This window comes from Accipiter gentilis, chromosome 6 (assembly GCF_929443795.1).
Source record: "Accipiter gentilis chromosome 6, bAccGen1.1, whole genome shotgun sequence".
NCBI lineage: Eukaryota > Metazoa > Chordata > Aves > Accipitriformes > Accipitridae > Astur > Astur gentilis.
Window position 1 is genome coordinate 33,976,342 of NC_064885.1, and position 18,726 is coordinate 33,995,067.

An 18,726-nucleotide genomic window follows, 5' to 3' on the forward strand; every position below is an offset into this window, starting at 1 on the left:
GAGAGCGGGCAGCACGTGGCGCCCGGTGCTCTCCCCGCCCCGCCCCGCCCGGCATGGAGCGGCGGCGCGCGCCCGCCGCCAATCGCCGCTACCGGCAGCGCCGCTTCTGGGACGCGCTGTACCGGCAGGAGGGCGCCGAGCCCCGGGAGTGGCTGGGGGGGCTGTCCCGGTTCCTCCCGGAGCTGGAGGCCGAGCTGCGCCCCGGTGACCGTATCCTCGTCCTCGGTACGTGCCCGGTGGAGGGCGGGCGGGGCTAAAGGTCCCGCCGGTGGATGCGCTGGGACCGGCCGCGAGAGGGCGGTGCGGTACCGGGCCGAGGGCGGGGGGGGGGGGGGGCAGCGCCCGGCCCGCTGGGGGCGGCCCCGTTCCCGGGGGTGCGGGCAGGCGGCGGCCGGTGTAACCGGCCGGTAATCCCACCTGCGGGCTGATCTGCCGCCGGCCCGGCAGGTTCATCCACCTCCCCCCCCCCCCCCCACCCGCCAGCGCCGGGCAGGCGGGATTAGGCGGGTGTAATCACCGATCCTGTTAGCGGATCAGCTGCCGCCAGCTGCGCTTAATAGCCCCCAAATCCGTCCGTCCCCCCCCCCCGCCGGGATCCCCCCCGGGGAGCGGCTGAGCCCCGCGGAGAGGAGGGGGCTTCTCCCTGCAGCCGCCACACCGGGGGCCCGTGTCCTGCTGGGGCCAGCCTGACACCGACCGGGCAGGGTGCTGGGTCCCCCGAGGCAGCCGTCCCTCTGTCCGTCCCTCTGTCCGTCCATCCCCGTTAAGTCCCCCCACACGCTGCCCGCTACCCTACTTTGCCACTGCCCCCCACCCCACAGCAAGCTCTTGGGGGGCACGGTTGGGGGAAGGACTGGGGACCCCCCCCCTGCCCCTTCCCTGCCTCCAGCATCCCCGGGGCTGGGGGGGGGGGGGGGGGAGGTGACCTGGCGTACGGGGGCTGCCCACAACCCCAAGCCCCAAAGCACCCACCTTGCAGGAAGGGGGTCATTAAGAACTAGCCCAGCGCTCGCTAATTAGCGGCAAAGCAATGACCTCCTCCCTCTCCGGCTTACCCCAGCCCGTCCCTCCCTTCCCCGGGTCAGAGCGGGGCACCAACAGGGTTGAGGTGCAGGCGGCCGCCGCAGGCACCCCCGAACCCCGGCTTTGCCGTGCCCCCTCGCAGGCTGCGGCAACAGCGCCCTGAGCCACGACCTGCACGAGCTGGGCTACACCGACGTCACCAGCATCGACTTCTCTCCCGCCTGCATCGCGGCCATGCGCGCCCGCTACGCCCGCTGCCCCGGCCTGCGCTGGGCCGTCATGGACATCCGCGCCCTCGCTTTCCCCGACGCCGCCTTCGACGTGGTGCTGGAGAAGGGCACCCTCGACGTCCTGATGGTGGACGAGACCGACCCGTGGGACGTCTCGCCCCAGGCGGCCGCCGCGATGCACCGGGTGCTGGCGGAGGTATTGGGGGTGGGAGGGAGGTGGGGGGGCGTGGGGGGTGGACCCCATCCCCATTCAGGTTCAGATTGTCCCCTCGCCAATCTGCTTCCCTGGGGATGCCCCAGCCGCTGCCTCTGCCCCCCCCTGCCGCGAGCCAGTGCTACCCTCTCTGCTACCCTGCAAAGGGGCATCTGGGGGGCTCCCGGCACCCCTGGGGGGGTGGGAGACCCCCCCCCCCTCTCCCACCCCATCACCTTCTCCCCAGGGAGGTGGATGCAGCAGGGGGTGTATCCCTGGGGACCCTGTGTCCCGCTGGGGGGCTGGGTGACTCCCCTCTTTATTTACACCCTAAATACAAAAAGGTGGCAGTAAAAATCGGCCCCATCCTGGCGTGGGTGGCCGTAGAAGCACCCGAGGGTGCCCAGAGGTGGACCTGGGGGGGGACACAACCAAGGTGGCCCTGCCCACCCAGGGCAAGGTGATGACCGCAGGGCAGTGACAGTCTCTCGCCTCCCCCCCCCCCAACCCCAGCTTCGATCTCATTAGCCGGGGTCCCCATCGGTCCAGGGTTGCCATAGCAACCCCCGTCAGCATCGACAGGGCCCTGGCGTTGCCACGGGGACGGGCGATGCCTCCGGGCCCCGATTAATTGGCGGTGTCGGAGGCAGGGACCGGATTGAACCTGCCCTGGTGCGGGGGTGCGGGTCCTGGAAGCCTCCCGCACCCCGCGGGAATAACTGCGAGGATAATTGCTGCGCCTGCCTGGCACCCTTGGGTGTGGATACAGGGTGCTGGGAGGGTGCTTGTGGGTATTCCCCCCCCCCCCCCATCCTCTTCTGCCCCCCCCGAGCTTTGCCCTGCTGAGCCAGGGAGGGAGCGGGACCCCGGGCGCTGTGGGCAGCGGGGCTGTCCTTGCCATCCGGGCCCTGCTCTGCCCTGCCAGCACTGCTGCCTGTCCTTGTCATTTGGCCAAACGACGAGGATTTAGTTCTTTTTTTCCCTTTTTTTTTTCTTTTTTTTTTTTTTTTTTTTTTTTCCCCTTTTTAATCCCCTGCTCAATCCCTGCCCTCCCCCAGCATCGCTGGGCACCGGCCTCCGCCTGCAGCCGGTCCCCACTGTCCTCGTCCCTGGGGGGGATTCGCTGGGTGTTCCCACCAGCTTGCTGCTTTGCCGGTCCCTTTGCAGGGATCTGGCTGTGGCTGGCACCCCCCTTCTCACCCCCACCCCCCCTATGAATGGGGGGGGGGGGGGGGCTGGGGTTTTCACAGCCTCTGTCTTGCTTTCCCTGGAGAGGGGACGTAAGGACCCGAAAATCCGCCCTGCCTGCGGGGATGCCCCAGGCAGGGACACCCCTGTCCCAGCGATCCGGGGGCAATTGGGGGGGGGGGGGGGTTGCTGGAGCAGGGAGCAGCCCCCCTCACCCCCCCCCAGTGCCGGCTGGCGGATGGGAAGGTTTCCTGCGCCCGTCTCTAAGCAACGGCCGTTAGTGCTCTATTAACGAGGATGGGATGCGGGATGCCTCGCTCAGCTCCAGCCGGAGATCCCCGCCTGCCCCCGGCCCCGGGGACCCCCGTGCCCGTCAGTTGGGAAGCTGTGGGGTCTTTCCAGGACAGATGCAGGAGGGATGCTGAGCTGAGTGCCTGGAGGGGGATGCAGGGACCTGCCTTCCCCTTTTCCTGGCCAAAACCACGAAGGTTTGGTTGAAAAGCCACCGCCGCAGTAAAGGGGGGGGGAGACCACACAGGCCGCCTGTCCCCTCTCCATCCCTGGCCCCAGCCAGCGCTGAGCCGTGGAGCTTCCCAGCAGGATTAAACCAGAGCTCGGGAAACCCCCTCCCCCCCCCCCCCCCCCCCGGCCTTGGCCCCCAGCCCTCTCCCCTGCCGCAGTGGCTCTCTGCCCTTGCCGGGTGGGGGAGAGTCTGGGGGTGTCCCCGCCTGGAGCAGGGTGCTGGCAGGGGTGCGATGGGGGGGGGGGGCTGGGGGGGCTGGCCACCCACCCGCCTGCCCGCCCCGGGCACTGCCTTTGCATGCCGAGCACGCGAGCGCTGGCCGTAAAAGCCTTTTGACATTGGATAAAGCCAAGCAAGAAAATTGATGTTCTTTTCCATCCTGTTAGCGGGGGCTTAGTTCCAGCGGGGAGAAAATGGTGATTAAAAGGGTTGAGTCCTCTCCCATCCAAACCGTGCCCCCCCCCCCCCGCCCCTCAGATGCTGGGTGTTGGTGTGGGGGGGTGGCACTGGGTGTCCCAGGGAGGGGTGGGCGGGATGGGGGTCCCGCGCTGCTTTGTGGGGGCTTTGCTCCTGTGCCCGGGAGGGTGAAGCTTTTCCCTGCACCGGGGTTGGGTCTTTGTGCTGTCTGCTGTGGATGGGGGTGAAGAGTTTTGGGGTTCAGGGAGAGGTGGTGCGTGGGGACCCCAGTTCCTCATTGCCACCGGGCTGCAGGTGGTCTGGGGATGTCAGAGCCGGGATGGGTGTCTCTGGGGGGCGTGGGGGGGGCAAGGTTAGGACAGGAGATTTGGGGGGTGTGATGGGAGAGGCTGGGCCGGGGGGAATCTTTGGCAGATGGTGGTGGGGTTCCCTGGGGATGGGGCCGTCGCTGCCAGGGGGGCTGAACCTCACTGTGTCCCCCCACCCCGTCCCGGGGGTTCTCCCGCCGCAGGTGAGCCGGGTGCTGCGCCCGGGGGGCTGCTTCATCTCCATCACCTTCGCCCAGCCCCACTTTCGCAAGCCCCACTACGCCCAGGAGGCCTTCGGCTGGTCCCTGCGCCACGCCGCCTGCGGGGACGGGGACGCCGCCGCCTTCCACTATTTCCTCTACATCATGCGCAAGGGGCAGCCCTTGGACCCCCCCGACCTGGCCCTGGGGCGCCGACTGCACCAGCCCCCCCCACCCCCCGCTCCGCCACCACCCCTCGCCCCCCCGGACGACGACGAGGACTATCTCCTTGCTATCCAGCTGTGACTCGGGGGGGGGCCTTCCCTGGCCTCCCCCCACCCAATAAAGCCTTCAGCTGCTCCATCCTTGTGGGTGGGGGACGGGGGAACCCGTGTGTGTGTGTGTGTGTCCCCCCAAGCCGCCCAGTGATGTGAGTAACGGGAGACAAGGCGGGGGGAGGCTGGGTCTCCTCCCCGGGGGGCAGCGGGATGCTCCAGGGAGCGGGCGATGCTGTGCCCCCTCCCAGCCCTTCCCTCACCCAGCTGGAGAGCAGCCAGGGCTCCGGGCTTTGTGGCCGATAATGAAACAAATCGGGTTTAATTCCACCCATCCATCTTGCGGGGAGCAGCTCCCTGCTCCCCCCTCCCCCCCGCAGCCACCACCACAGACAGCGGGCAGCTGGGCTGGGGGCAGAATGGGGGGTGCTGGCACTGGGTGCAGGTGGCAGGATAGAGGGTGCCTGCTGCCCCCCCCCCCCGCACCAGGACCCCTGGACCAGTCACCTCGGCCGTGGGGGTGTGTGCAAGGGCACCGTGTCCTTGTCACCCCCCCAGCCCCGGCCAGGCGGCGGGGGTTCTGGGCTGGGACGTGCCAGCGTGGGGCTGGGGGCACCGTGGGGCCCGTGTGTGGGCAGGGTGGCACGTCTGCCCCTGCCCCCCCCCCCCCCCATCCCCGCTCCTGGCTGCGGTGACGACCCCGGTGTGCCGCACACGGCTGGCCCGTGTCTGTCCGTGGCTGGGGCCAGCGGCGCAGCGACACGCGTGTGCCAGGGGCTGGTGACAGGCGTGCCACCGTGTGCTGCCGGGGCTGCCCGCGCGTGGGTGCCGGCGTGGTGAATGCACGGATGCCACCGGGGGTGACCCCAGGGGCTGTTTGGGCACCAACACCACCCCTCCAGGGTGGGTGACACCAGGGGACACGGAGGGGACCCCTCCTTGGAGGGACGGCGGTAACGTTCCAAAGAGGCGCGAGCTGCTGGGCTGCTATTTCTGGCAAAAGGCGTAAGTGGGTCAGCCGGTGGCTCCCCCCGCACCGGGAGCCAGTGAAGGACTCTGGGGTCAGCCCCCCCCCCCCGCCATGCCACCCCATCCCGCAGGCACCCCAGAAACCAGCCGGTGCCTGGGAAGGACAGAAAGAAGCAGGCAGCTGCCGGCCTCGCCTCGGTACATGAATGTATTTTATTCATTGCATTTTGTTCACCAGTACAGTGAAAAATGGCATTTAAATTTACAATGGATCATTCGTAGAACATCATGACACAAGTATTTTTTTTTTCTTTTTTTTTTTGTGTTTTTTTTTTTCTCGGTTTTGTTTTTTGTTTGGTATTTTTTTGTTGGTTTTTTTTTTTGCGTCGTCTCCATAAATGCCACTCGTAGGTTATTGAAAAAGATGACGAGTTTCTCATGCACATCAGACCCCCCCGAGAAGCTTCTTAAAAAATAAAATTAAATTAAAGTACAAAATTAAAAACAACGACTCAGGCCGGTCCCTGCCCTCCCCGTTCCCCCCCTCCCCGGCCCCGCCACCCTCGAGCGAGGGGCAGCGCCGGGACCCCCTGGCACCCGCAGCCGGCCCCGGTGGGCTCTGCCCCGGTGCTGCCGGGAGGGGACTGCGGTGGCCGATGGTGCTGCCAAACCCTCCGGCCGGTCCCGCTGCCGGCGGGAGGGGGGGGTCGGGCCGGGGGTCCCCGCTCCCCTCCCTGCGCCTTTGGCTTTCCTCGCACTCCCTCCGTCACCGTCGCCCCCCCCCTTTATTATTCCCCCCTCGGTTTTTTCTTCTTTTTTTGTCTTTTTTTTTCTTATGGAAAAAAATATGAACCATTTTTTTTGTTTGTTTGTTTGTTTGTTTTCCCGATGCGGTTACTTCGACATCTCAACGTCAGCAGATCGTTTTTAACAAAGATTCGGATATAAAAATACAAATATGAGGAGTTTTCTGTTTAAAAAGAAGCGTGCCGGAGTGGTGGGGCTGACCCTCGGCCCCAGGACCGGGCGCCCCGGGCCACCAAGCTCATGCAAAAAACGATGGAGCAAAAAATGTCTCTGGACAGCAGCGCTCCCCCCCCCCCCCCCCCCCCCCGCTTGTGGGGCCGGATCCCCCCCCCCCCCGGGGATCCGGGGCGGGGGGGGGGCAACACCCCCCCACCCCACCCCCCCAAGGAGGATGCGGGGGACGCGCCGCGGAGCTGGGGGGGGGGGCTGGACACCCCCTCCGGGGAAAGGCGGGGGGGGGGGGGGTGTCTTTGCCCAGGGTGGGGGGCTCGGCGGGTTGTCCCCCCTCCGGGGAAGGCGGAGGGGTAAAGTGCATGGCTCGGGGGGGGGTGGGGGGTGGCCGCAGAGCCCCCCCCACCCCCCCCCCTGGGCCGGAGCGGGGGGGGGGGGGGGGGGGGGGGTGGGGGGGGTGGCGGGCAGGGGCACGGCCTCCCCCTCCTCGTCGGCGTTCCAGCCAGCATGCGGGGCCGGGCGGGCTGGGAGCAGGGCTCGGCCTGCGGGTCCTGGCGGCGGGTCCCGGCTTACACCCCCGGCGGCGACTTCTCCGTCATGCCCTTGAGCACCTCGTCTATCCGGTCATCCTCGATCACCACTGCGGGGACAGGCGGGGGGCGCGTGGGCGAGGGGACGGGCGACCAGGCTCTGCTCCCCCCCCACCCCACCCCCCTCCCGCCCCATCCCCGGCTTTCACCCCACTCACCGCCCCGGGAGGGCTCCTGATGTGCCTCCCCACCCCAGATGCTGGGGAGAAGGGGTTCAGGTGGGTGCCATGGGGATTGGATCTCCCCCACCCCCCCCCCTCCCGCTCGGCTTGGGTTGGGGTAGCAACCCCCCTGCAGCCAGCCGGCCACCTCTGGATGGGTGGTTTGGGAAGGGGGGGCAGGAATAGACCAGGAAGGACCCCCCCCCCCCCCTCCTCTCTGCGGCAGGCGCTGATGAGAGCAACAGGACTGGAATGGGTAATGACCCAGCGGGGGGGGGGGGGGGGGGGCACCGCCAGCTCGGCAGGGGTGGCAGCCAGACCCCTGTCAGCAGCACCCGCTGCGCAGGACACCCCCCCACCCCGCATCGGCATCACGGTCGGGGGAGCTGGACAGCATGGCGGGCTTGCACAGACCCCCACCATCGGCATCACCCTTCAGACAGCCCCCCCTCAGCATCACTCGCTGGGCAGTCCCGTTCCCCCCCCCCCCCCGTATCAGCATCACCAGTGGAAGGCTGGACAGACCCCTAACAGCATCATCAGCAGGGGGCTACGCAGGACTCCCCCATCAACATCACCGGCTGGGCAGATCCCCCCCCCCCCCCCCGTCACCATCACCCTCAGGGGTAGAGGACAGACACCCCCCCAACATCACTACCAGGGTGGTCAGCAACCCCCCCATCACCACTCGGGCTGGATTGGCCAGACTCCCCCCTCCCCCCCCCCCCCCATCACCAGCATCACTGGGAAAGCAGCCAGACCCCCCCCCATCACCAGTGAGGGAGAACCGGCCCCCCCATCACCCCTGGTGGGGGGTCTGCTAGACCCAGCCACCGCCACCGCAAAGGGGGGCCGGGTGGAGCAGGCAGCGGTTCATCCCCCCTTGGGGCTGGGGTATATTTGTGCTGGGAGGGGGCTCTGTTTCTCCCCCCCCCCCCTTTTGCCCCTGCAGCTCAAGGAGTGGTGGTTGCCTATGGACATCCCCCAAGCAGGTGGGGTGGGGGCTGCAGGGAAGGCAGGGGCTATTCTCAGGGGTCCCCAAGGCATCGGGGAGGATCAATGGTGACAGATCAGGGGGTGGGGGGGACAGGGGGGCATTTATTTGGGTCCTGATGGAAGCAGGGGAGCTGCTGATGGGGGTCTCTGCAGCAGGCATTAAAGCAGGGGGGGGGCACACGCACAGGTTCATGGAGTCCTGGGGGGACAGTAAACCGGGGGGGGGGGGGGGGCGTTTGTTGATCAGCATCGCCAGCAGCTGCTGATGGGGGTCTCTGCGGCAGGCAGAAATGTGGAGGGAGAGAGGTTTATGGGGCTGGGGGGGGGGGGGGGGCTTGTTTATAGGGAATGAGGGGGGGCAGTCCGAGAGGATGTGGGGACAGTCCCCGGGGTCCTGAGGAACAGTTCCAGGGGGTCCTGGGGACACTCGTGGAGGTGCCGGGGGGCAGCCCCAGGGATGCTTGGGGGTAGTCCCAGGGGCAGTCCCAGGGATGCTGCAGGGTAGTCCCGGGGGGAGCCCCAGGCTGCCGGGGGGTGTGGGGCAGCGCTGGGGGGACAGCGCTGGTGTCTGGAGCTGGGGATGGGGGGGCCTGTGGTTTTGGGGCAGTGCCGGGTGCCAGTCACAGTGCTGGGGGTCCCAGGAATGCTGGGGGACAGTGCCGAGCACGATGTGGGGCAGAGATGGAGATTCTGGGGACACTGGGGACAGTTCTGGGGGGGGCAGTGCCAGGGATAGTGGGGGGGGGGCAGTGCTGGGAATGCTGTGGGGCAGTCACAGGGGTGCCAGGAGACAGTGCTGGGGATGCAAGGCAGGGCTGGGAGTCGCAGGGATGCTGTGGGGCAGAGCTGGGGATGTAAGAGCCAGTGCCGGGGATGCTGTGGGGCAGAGCTGGGGATGTAAAAGCCAGTGCCGGGGATGCTGTGGGGCAGAGCTGCAGGTGCATCGGCAGAGCCGGGAGTCCCGGGGACGCTGTGGGGCACTGCCGAGGATGCTGCAGGGCAGATCCGAGGGATGCCATGGGGCAGAGCCGGGAACGCAAGGACAGATCCGGGGGTGCCGGGGATGCTGTGGGGCGATGCCGGGGGTGCCAGGGATGCGCTGGCCAGTGCCGAGGACGCCAGGGATGCAAGGGCAGAACCGAGGATCCCGGGGATGCTGTGGGGCGACGCCGGGGACGCGAGGGCCGGTGCCGGGGATGCCGGGGGGGGCAGCTCCGGGGCCGCTGCGGGGTAGACCGGGGGGTTCCGGGGCAGAGCCGGGGATGCAAGGACGGCTCCGGGGGTCCCGGGGATGCCGTGGGGCAGCGCCGTGGAGGCAAGAGCCAGCCTCAGGGATGCCGGGGATGCTGCAGGGCAGATGCGGGGAGGGGGGGGGGGGGTGTGTCCGGGGATGCCGTGGGGCAGCGCCGGGGATGCCGTGGGGCCGAGGCGGGGGTCGGGGGGGGGGGGGGGGGTGTCGGAGACGGGGGGTCGGGCGGTACCTCTCTTGGCGCGGCCGATCTGTCCCAGCTTGGGGGGCCGCTTGCCCTGGTTGCCCCCGAAGAAGGCGTTGGTGTCCTGCAGGCGGCAGCTGAAGGGCAGCTCCCCCGCCTCGGGCTCGGCGCCGTAGCGGCCCACCTTGTCCTCGCCGTAGGGCAGCACCTGCGACATGGCGGGGCCGAGCGGGCCGAGCCGCGCCGCGCCGAGCCGGGAGCCGGTCTGCGGCGGCGGCGGCGGCGGCGGGGAGGAAACCCGGGCGGAAGGATGAAGTCATGCATCCGGGGGGAGCGGGGACCCCCCCGGCGGGGGGCGGCTCCGGAGCGCCGCGGCCCGGCCCGGCCGGGACGGGGACGGGGACCCCCGCGGCTGGTGTCCGGTGCCCGCCCGGTTGGGATGGGGACACCCCCCCGGCCCCGGTCCCGGTCCCGGCCCCAGGACAGGATGGTCCCCCCCGGCACAGCCTTGCCGGAGCCTCGGTCGCCCCGATTCGGGGGTGCCCCTATGGAGGGGGGAGCCCTTGGCACAGCCGGGTACCCCCGGGTCAGACAGCCGAGGACCACCAGGCACAGACGGGCCCTCCCCCGGCACACCGAGGTGATGTCAAACAGACCCCCCAATGTCCCGCTCCGGTTCCCCCAGCTCCCCCCCCGAGAATCCCCCACCCAACTCCGAGCCTCCTGCAGCCCGGCAGGCTCAAACCCCCCCAAGAACCCCTGGGCCACCTCCCACCCCTGGTCTCCTCAGCCAGGTTGCCCCCAGCCCCCCACTTGTGCCCCTTGTCCAGCACCTATCCAGGCACCCCCTCCCACAGCCCCCCCCAGTGTCAGGGTCCCCCTTTGGAGCCACACCGGTCCTGTCCCGGCCCCTACCGGTCCCCTTGGCGCCCCACGTGTGGACATGCATGTGCCTCTGTACGCGTGTGCCCATTGCATGTATTTGGAGGACTGCGAGGGGCACACAGGGGTGATTCTGCAGGTGCCTGTGAGCATGGTCCACGTGGGGACCGTGCCCCGGGATGCCTCTTGCCCCACGGTTTGGCCCTTCCCTGGGGGCTCCCTGTGGACAAGGAGAAGGGCCATCCCCCGTGGGGACCTGCCATGGGTCAGCGAGGAGAGACCTACAAGAGTGGCCCCAGACCCCATTTGTGTCCCCTCTGCACACCCCTGCTCCAGACCCACCCTGGCCTTTTCCTCCTGCATTTTCTGCTGCCAGGACAGTGATTGCACTAATTGGCATCGGTGGCCCTGAATGGCCTCACCTGAGACCCCCTCCCCCCCCCATCCCGGTCACCTGGGGCTCAGGGGCTATTTAAGCTCAGGCTGGGGCTGCTCCTTCTTGCCTGAGCTGTAGGCACAGCTCTGGCCCTGGATCTGGCTGGCCCCTGGACCTGGGGATGATGATGGAGGATGATGACCTGGAGGGGTGGGGGTATGATGATGATGATGGTGGCGGCAGCAGCAGCAGGAGCAGCAGCAGCTGCTGGTTGGAGAGGACCACCCTGTCATGGGGCAACCCGGTTCCTGCTGCTCCCTCACATCCAGACCCCGCCGCTCACGCGGGTGTGCTGGGCTGCAGCAAAGCCAGAGCCCTGCGTGGGAACGGCACTTGCTGAAACCAGGACGCAGCCCCACACCAGCCCCATGAGAATCTCCCTCTGGGTGTCTCGAGGGGGCAAGGGTGGGGCCAGCCCTGTAGCCCATCTCTCCATGCCAGCATCTCCATGGCCTGAGATCCTGTTAAAAGGTGCTGCAGAAGACCGTCAGCCAGGCTGGTCCATGCGAGAGAGCAGGTACTTCTATTTTGAGAAGGCTTAACCTTGCCTTTCCCTTTGTGCTCGGCTCTGCAGAACACAGGTCCCCGCTGTCCCCTCCCAGAGCAGGGATGGGGCAGCAGTGCCCACTCTCCTGGCAAAGCAGTGCCTTTATTCCTGCCTTTGCTGGGGAACCAGCTTGAACTTTTTCATGTGACGGCTTCTGCTCCTGCAAAAAGCGCCCGGGAAAATAGGCAAGAGGCCCACGCTGAGATGTGGCCTGCTTTTCCCGTCGCCAAGCCCACGTGCCGCTGCCCGTGGGCAGGGACAGGCAGGCCGTGGCACGCGCGGGGCTGGGGGTGAGCGAGAAGAGGAGCAGATGGGCTGTGTGGGATGTGAGCGGGGCCGGTGCTGCGCTCCGGGAGGGCTTCCAGCCCGGCAGGTTCCTGGGGAAAGGCTTGAGAGGGGTCACCCTGGGAATGGCCCCGCTTATCTTAGACCTGCACCTATGTCTGTACAGTGACTTGCACCCAGGGGAGCTGCTTGGCTTGGCTGTGGGGTGGTGGTGGGGAAGCTCTGTGGGGCTGGCTGGGGTTTGGGGTTGTGGGATGGACCCTCCACCCAGCCCAGGCAGAAGGAGGACCGGATTTGTGCCGGCACAGCTGGGCTGTAGGTGGGACAGGGCAGCACTGTGGCTCTGGGCACTGCATCTCCTTGGGACATCTTTAGTCTCTGGCTCGCCAAGGGTGCTGCTGGTCATGCGTCCCTGGGGGGGAAGAGGTACCGGGGACCTAAATGTGGGTGGGTGGGCAAGGGGTGCAGGAGGGACCCCTCCCTCATCCCCTGCCAGTGCAGGTTACATCCCCTCATGGTGAGCTGGACTGCGCACCCTCCTTCCCCTGGCTCTCATCCCACCTTCGTTATCCGCCTTTTAGCAGCCACGTAATCTCCTTTCTCGTTTCCTTTGCAGCCTTTTGTCCGACACAAAGCCAGCTCCAGCGGGAAGAAGGGGCTGTGGGAGTGGGAAGCTGGCGGTTCTTCCTGCCCTGGCTCCTTAAGCCTGGGCTGCAGCCCCCGAGCTGGGACACCTTACAGGTGATGCAAGGGCTGGGGGCCGGCTGTGACCCCCCTGGGGTGGATGTGGGGCCAGGCAGGGGCACACAGCTGGGTTCCCAGCTGCAGTGGGGCTGGCGATGGAGATCACGCTGCATCACCCAGCCTTGGGTGATGTTCTGGGAGCCCACTGGCGCCTGCTGTGACCCAGCCCCACAGCTGGATGCTGCCCCTGAGCCCTGCACCCTTGGTGGGGATTTGGGTGCTGGCTCCAGGTGCTGTGATGGAGATGAGGGGTTTCCCTGTAGTCACTGGTGCTTCAAGTGGTTTTACAGTGGAGAAACACCCTCTGCGTGCGCAAGCGGATCATGGTGGGGCATGTCCTGCCCAGGCTCTGTGGGGAGACCCTCGGGCAGTGGGAATTGGACTAGATGGGAGCACGTGGTGGTCCCCGAGGCCTGGCAGGGACAGGGTTGGTGGCCTGGCAGGCAATGGCTGGATGACAGGGGGCTTGGAGGAGGCAAGAGGCATCAGTCACCAGACCCAGGGCTTTCTCTGCTGCAGGGCTGGGAGCCCGTCAGTGCTCCCTCTCGGGGCTGGGAGTGCCAGGGCTGGTGCCACAGGGCCAGGGGCTGCAGAGGCGTGCCTGGAGGCCGGCTTGGGTGTCTCCATCTGTGCTGCTTCCAGCCCTGCCAAGAAACGTGAAATGGCACTTCTGCTCCGCGGTGGCGGCAGCTGCGGCCCAGGGGCCTCGCTGAGCACCAGCTCCCTGCTGCCGGCACTGCCGCTCTCTCCGAGCACCCGTCCCCAGCCCGGTGTGGGTGACTGGTGAAGGTCATCGACAAGGTCGGAGATGTGACCATCCTTGACTATTGCTGCTGGCTCTCGGTAGCCAAAGCCCGGTGGGGATGCTGCTGTGTGTGCTGCCTCTGCCATGGTCAGGCAGCTCCTTCACATGGGTTTTTGGGGGGAGCAGAGACACGCACCCGGGCTGGGTGCAGGCGGTGGAGATGGCCATGCCTGCCGATGGTTGTGGTGGCCCTCGTCACTGTAGTGAGGAGATGTTGGGGGACAGCGGACGGGCAACCTGCTCAGCAGCTGTGCTGTGGGTGAGCCCAGGGCAAGCGTGCAAGAGCGGCGTGTTCCTCGCCCTGTGCTGTCCCTGCAGCTGGTCGTGTGGGAAGATGAGGCCAAAAAGCCCTCCCTGGATGGACAGCACCTTTCCCAGGCAGGAAGGGCTCGAGCCTTTGCAGGACAGCCAGAGGCAGCTAGCCAGCAGGTTGTCATTAGTAAGATGAATTTGTCTGTCTCAGCGCACAGCCTGGCTTCAGGAAGAGGGTGCTCCCAAGGGGTCTCCGGTTAGAAGTTGGGTCAGGTGGAAGGGGGGTGGCACTGTCCCCGTCCCTCACCCGAGATGCTGAGGGCACAGCTGCGGTCCCCAGCAATGCCGGGGCTGCAGCTGAGCAGATGGGGCACCCCCAGCGTGCTGCCTGGGGCAGGGGCTTCACGGAGGGTCCCCTGCCCAGACCCGGAGGGAGGGGGGAGCAGGAAAGAGAGGGGGGGGGGCTGACCCCGCTGGGTGTATGAACACCCCTGCCGGGGTGCGAGGCTCCATCCTCGTCTGTCACCACATCTCTGGTCACCATGACAACAGACAGGGAGGCAAGCGGGAGCGGGCGGGCAGCCCTGGGGGGTGTGGGTGGGGGCCATAGGCACGGGCTGGCACCCACGGGGACCCTGCGGGTGTGTGGGGGCAGCTGGCAGAATGCCTGGGTCTCTCTTGGGCCTGGTGGTGGTGGTGGGGGGATGCTGGGCAGGGCTCAGGCCAGGCACCGTGAGCTCCCTGCTGTCCTGCTCCAGACCAAAAATCCTGGGATTGGTGGGGTGGACGTGGGACACAGCGGGTTCGTCTGGGGGCGCAGGCGCTGCGGCACAGCCGGGCAGCCCCTGTGCCGGCTGGTTTGGCAGGGCGAGGCTTTGGCTGGCGCGAAGCAGTTGAGTCACGCTGCTGCCCAGAGCGGTGCCAGGCACAGGGCTGCTCAGAGGGGTCTGTGTCCCCAGGCCACCGCAGGGCTAGTGGCCTCCCGGGGCTGGCAGAAATCCGAGGGGGGGTGTAGGGTAGGACTGTGCCCCAGCACAGGATGGCACCTTCCCTGTGTGAGCCTCCAGCACAAGGGATGTGTTCCCTTCCCCAGGCACCCATGGGAACAGAGGGGAGCGGGTGGCTGTGGGTCCCTCCCTAGCTGTCCCCGTCCCCAGCTGGCTGCCGGGACCTGGGGAACAAGGCGAGCAGTCTCCGGGAGCACGGGCACCCCCATCCTCCCCGGCCCACGCGCCCACTCGCGCCAGAAGCTCTTGGCACACGGGGAGTGTGTTCCTGGCAGCCCGGCCCTCTCCCATCTGGTATTTATCGTCTTCCCGAAATCCCTCCTGCTGCGGGGGGGATGCCTGGTTCGCGGGGGGGGGAACAGACCCGGGCCCCACTGCTCACTCTGCAGCGTGGCACTCACTGTGCTGGCATGGACAAAAGGCTGGGCTGACAGACTGCGGGGGGCGGGGTGTGTGTGGACAAAGGGACCCCCCCACAGACCCACACCCCAAAAATGCACATGGGTCCCAGGAGGTTTCACTGGGTGCTCTGGGGCATCGCAGCTGGCTGTGGGCCTGAGGGCAACACCACAGTAGCACCTTTGCCCCAAGCAAGCTCCCAGCCCCAAACTGGCAGCAATGGGAGCAGCTGCACTGGGGAGGGGGCACATCATATCCGCCCCCCCCGCCCCCCCCCCCCCGCCCCCAGTGGCCTGCCAGCGTTGTCCCTCCCTCCCCAAATCCTGGGTGCCCCAAAGCCGCAGGAGCCAGGAGAGCCTGTGGGTTGCCTGGGCAACTGCAGCCAGGCAGTGATGGGGAGCGGTCCAGGGGAGCGGTTGCCATGGAGACCAGAAGAGCACGATCACCTTGGCAACAGTCCTGTGTCGTCCCCCCCACCCCACTTTGGGGCTGTATCCTGAGGAGATGCACCCCAGCCGGGGTCCCCTGCCCACCAGCCACCACCAGTGACCGTGCACCTGGGCCAGCTCCCTGGGTGGGGAGGGAGGTGGCAGCACCCCCCCACCCACCCCTGGGGGGCAGAGCCTTGGCTCCCAGCATGCCCCCCCAGCCCCCCGACTTAATGGCGCGAAGGAAGAGGCAAGGCCGAGCTCGGCTCCTTGGCTTTATCACTCCACACACAACCTGCTCCCGCACTGGGTCCTGGCCGGGAAGCAGGCAGGAAAGCTGGGTGCAGCGGGGGCCGGAGGCGTGGGTGGGCTCTGGGGCACCCCAGGGCTGTCCCTCTGCTCCAGAAGGACAGTGGGGACCCTGTGGAGAGGGACAGAAGGATGCTGTCCCCCTCCCCGGGTGGCAGACCAGCTGGCAAAGAGGCATGCTTCATTGCCACCAGCCCCCAGGTGCCCCCACACAGTTTGGGCAGTGGTTGTAGGCACGTGGATTTGGTGGGGGGAGGACAATGATGGCACCAAGGTGTGCCACTGTGGTGGCTTGGGGGAGTTTGGATCTCTGTCACCCCCACCATGCCTGCCTGGCTCTGTCCCACCAGCCCCGGTCCTGCCCCCGCCGTCCTTTCCATAAAGCCACACACCGGAAAAGCAAAACAAAGGAAAAGTCCTGCGTGGCTTTGGGGGGGGTCAGGCCTCAGAAAGGGGCACAGCCCAAACAGCCGTTAGCCAAGGGAATCCCCCTGGTGTGGGGCAGGGGACGTGGCTCCTTGGCTCAGGCACTGAGTATGTTTCCCCCAAGCCTTGATGTTCAGGGGGTTCCCTCTGGCAGACAAAGGGAGGATGAGGAGGCTATAACCCCCCACCCCCCACCCCAAAACAGACAGGAGGGCTCATCAGGACCCCTGCCTCCCAACAGGAATCACACAGCTGCACGCGAGGGGACAGCTGAGAGTTCTGCAGGCTCCAGGCTTGGCTTGGTTTGCGGTGCCCCTCCCTGGGCACCCCCTAGGTGTTCTCAGGCCTGGTAGAGGGGCACCACGCGGTCAATAGGCCCCCGGCAGATGGGGCAGAGGCGGGTGGGCAAAGCCTGGAAGCAGCGGAAGCAGCAGCAGATGTGGCCGCAGCCCAAGAGGACGCACTCGCGGGGCCGCGTCAGGCAGATCACGCAGGAGTCCTCGGGCCCCTCGTCCCCGGCTCCCTCGCCCTCCGGCTCCTTGTCCTCACGCTGCTGCTTGAGGCGGGCGCGGCGGTAGGCACGGCACAGGGCATGCAGGAGGACGGCCAAACCCGCCGCGGCGCACAGCATGGCCGCCCCCTTCCAGAGCCCGCTGGCCGACTCCAGCTCCGCCAGCACTGTCTGCCAGTCCCCCAGGCACAGGAAATATTCTCCCCCCTGGGCCGGCGGCTGGAGGTGCAGGGAGCCGTCAAGGTGCAGGGCCAGCTCCCCGATACCCGTCAGCCCGGCCCCCACCCGCAGCATCTCCTCCGTCTCCAGGATGCCCTTGGGCTTCTCCCCGCTCAAGTACTGGCCCAGCAGGTCACGGAAGCCGTGGGCTGGCTGCTGGAACCGCTCGTACACTGTCTCCAGCGGCAGGGAGACAGCTCGGAGCGGGCTCTCCACGCTCACTGGCATCACTGCCTCAGTGTCCGGCGAGGCCAGCAAGAAGGGGACAGTGTAGACCTGCTCCGAGAGCACCCGCTCGCTCTCACTCCTGCAAGCGGAGAGTGCAGTGCTGGGATGTGGACAACGTGGAGGAACTCGGAGCTCCTGGGGTTGAGCCAAGGGTAGGGACTAGAGCCTTTAACCAAGCCACTTTCTGCCTCTCAACTGGCCCCAGAGGATGGGGGTCTGGACCCACTGGTGCAAGCCCACCCCTGCTGTGCCCTCCCATGGCTCACCAGCTCCGGGCCAAGCTGTTCCAGATCAGCCGATGTTCTTTCAGAAGCAGTTTCTGGATCACACCCTGCAGCCCCTCATGGTAATGGCTGGTGAGCGCAGCCTTGGCTGGCAGCACTATGCCTAAGGACCAAGGAATGCATCATGGCCGAAGGAGGAAAGCCCAGCCCCTGTCCCTGGTATGGGGCCACAGAGTCTCCTTACCTTCCAGGGCAACGTAAGGCAGGCACCTCCCATCAGCTGCAGACACCAGTGCTGGTAAATCGTCGTCAACCTGGAGCTTTGGGGCCTCCTACAAGAGCAGGGACTGAGTGTGAACACGGGCAGGGGCAGATGGGCTAGCAGGCAGAGGGTCGGTCACGCATGGCTTTGTGGGGATCTCTGGCAGGATGTGATCTGCTTGGTCCTGGACATCGTGACATCAGTAGAGGATGCAGCAGGCTGCTGTCATCAGCGAGGTGCATTCAAATCAAAAGCTCTGGGCCAGGCAGCGTAGGGCAGCAGGGAAGGAACAGTGGGCATGAGAGAGCACCTGAGGGAGAGGGCTACCTGTATGCGTGCCATGACTCTGGCTTTCTTCCTGTACAGGTAGTAGAAGAGGCCGGAGAAGGCGAGGCTGGAGCCCAGACACAGCAGCTCCCCAGGTGTGATGGGCGGCGCGTCCATGGTGCCAGGCTTGGGGGGCACACCTGCAAGGTGAGCGTGTTGGCTGGGGGACAGGGCTGTCTTGGCCCAGAGGCAGGGATGTCCCAGCACCCCTGTCCCCAGGGCAGCCACGTCCCACTGCCCCTGTCGCCAGGGCGCTGCCGCCTTAGAGCCAGGCCTGCCCACAGACCCGGCTGGGGGCAGTTCAGCTCCAGCACCCACAAGTGCCCCACAGGCCCGGCCCGACCCAGCACCCCTTGCCCAGACTGAGCCCAGAGGCGCCCGACTTGCCCTGCACCCAGGACCGGGCCGAGGCCCAGCACCCGTGACCCAGCCCGAGCCTTGCACCCAGGGTCCCACCTAGGCCTGGCACCCCCGGTTCGCTCCCAGCACCCCCAGGCCTGGCCCAGCACCCCCGATCTGGCCCGGACCCAGCCCCGGCTCGGACCCAGCCCACCAGGCCCGGCCCGGCCCGGCCCGGCCCGGCCCCGCCGCTGCCGCTCACGCCGGCCCGGCCCCGCTGCCCCCCGTGCCCCCCGAGGCCGGTGGCGCCCAGGCCCGGACCCTTGGCCCCGCCGCGCTGCCTGCTGGGAAATGGAGTGCGGCCCCCCGCGCCTCGGCGGCGGGGCGCGCCGTGCCCGAAACTACAGTCCCCAGCGTCCCTCGCGCCGAACTACAGCTCCCGTCGGGCCTTGCGCCTGCCACGGACGGGACTACAACTCCCGGCGGCCTTTGCGAGCCCCCCCCGCGACCGCTGGTCTCTGTGGGCCGGCGGGGTCCCAGTGCAGAGGCGGGGGTGGAGGGGGGGAACCCCAGTATGGGGCTGGGGGCGCGGGGTGGGGAGAGGTTCTGGCC

General features: G+C 67.4%; 3 protein-coding genes across 4 annotated transcripts; 1 reads left to right on the plus strand and 2 right to left on the minus strand.

Annotated features, from left to right (window-relative positions):
* The first annotated feature begins 6 nt into the window (after positions 1-6).
* Positions 7-4,448, plus strand: EEF1AKMT4 (EEF1A lysine methyltransferase 4). The gene is made up of 3 exons (XM_049803436.1): positions 7-225; positions 1,166-1,449; positions 4,086-4,448. The coding sequence occupies exons 1-3, from the start codon at positions 54-56 to the stop codon at positions 4,386-4,388; spliced, it is 759 nt and encodes a 252-aa protein (XP_049659393.1). The 5' UTR covers positions 7-53; the 3' UTR covers positions 4,389-4,448.
* A 2,292-nt stretch (positions 4,449-6,740) lies between these two features.
* CAMK2N2 (calcium/calmodulin dependent protein kinase II inhibitor 2) lies at positions 6,741-9,785 on the minus strand. The gene is made up of 2 exons (XM_049802630.1): positions 9,533-9,785; positions 6,741-6,944 (listed from the first exon to the last, which is right to left on the minus strand). Exons 1-2 carry the CDS (start codon positions 9,699-9,701, stop codon positions 6,874-6,876), a joined length of 240 nt encoding a protein of 79 aa, XP_049658587.1. The 5' UTR covers positions 9,702-9,785; the 3' UTR covers positions 6,741-6,873.
* A 5,746-nt stretch (positions 9,786-15,531) lies between these two features.
* On the minus strand, positions 15,532-18,339 carry LOC126039804 (mitochondrial ubiquitin ligase activator of nfkb 1-A-like). 2 transcript variants are annotated; one of them, XM_049803445.1, is made up of 5 exons: positions 18,329-18,339; positions 17,776-17,915; positions 17,431-17,518; positions 17,229-17,349; positions 15,532-17,041 (listed from the first exon to the last, which is right to left on the minus strand). In XM_049803445.1, exons 2-5 carry the CDS (start codon positions 17,890-17,892, stop codon positions 16,345-16,347), a joined length of 1,023 nt encoding a protein of 340 aa, XP_049659402.1. In that variant the 5' UTR covers positions 17,893-17,915; positions 18,329-18,339; the 3' UTR covers positions 15,532-16,344. The 2 variants fall into 2 exon arrangements, with proteins under 2 accessions (XP_049659402.1, XP_049659401.1); XM_049803444.1 differs by lacking the exon at positions 18,329-18,339 and adding an exon at positions 18,232-18,303.
* Between the last annotated feature and the right edge of the window lie 387 nt (positions 18,340-18,726).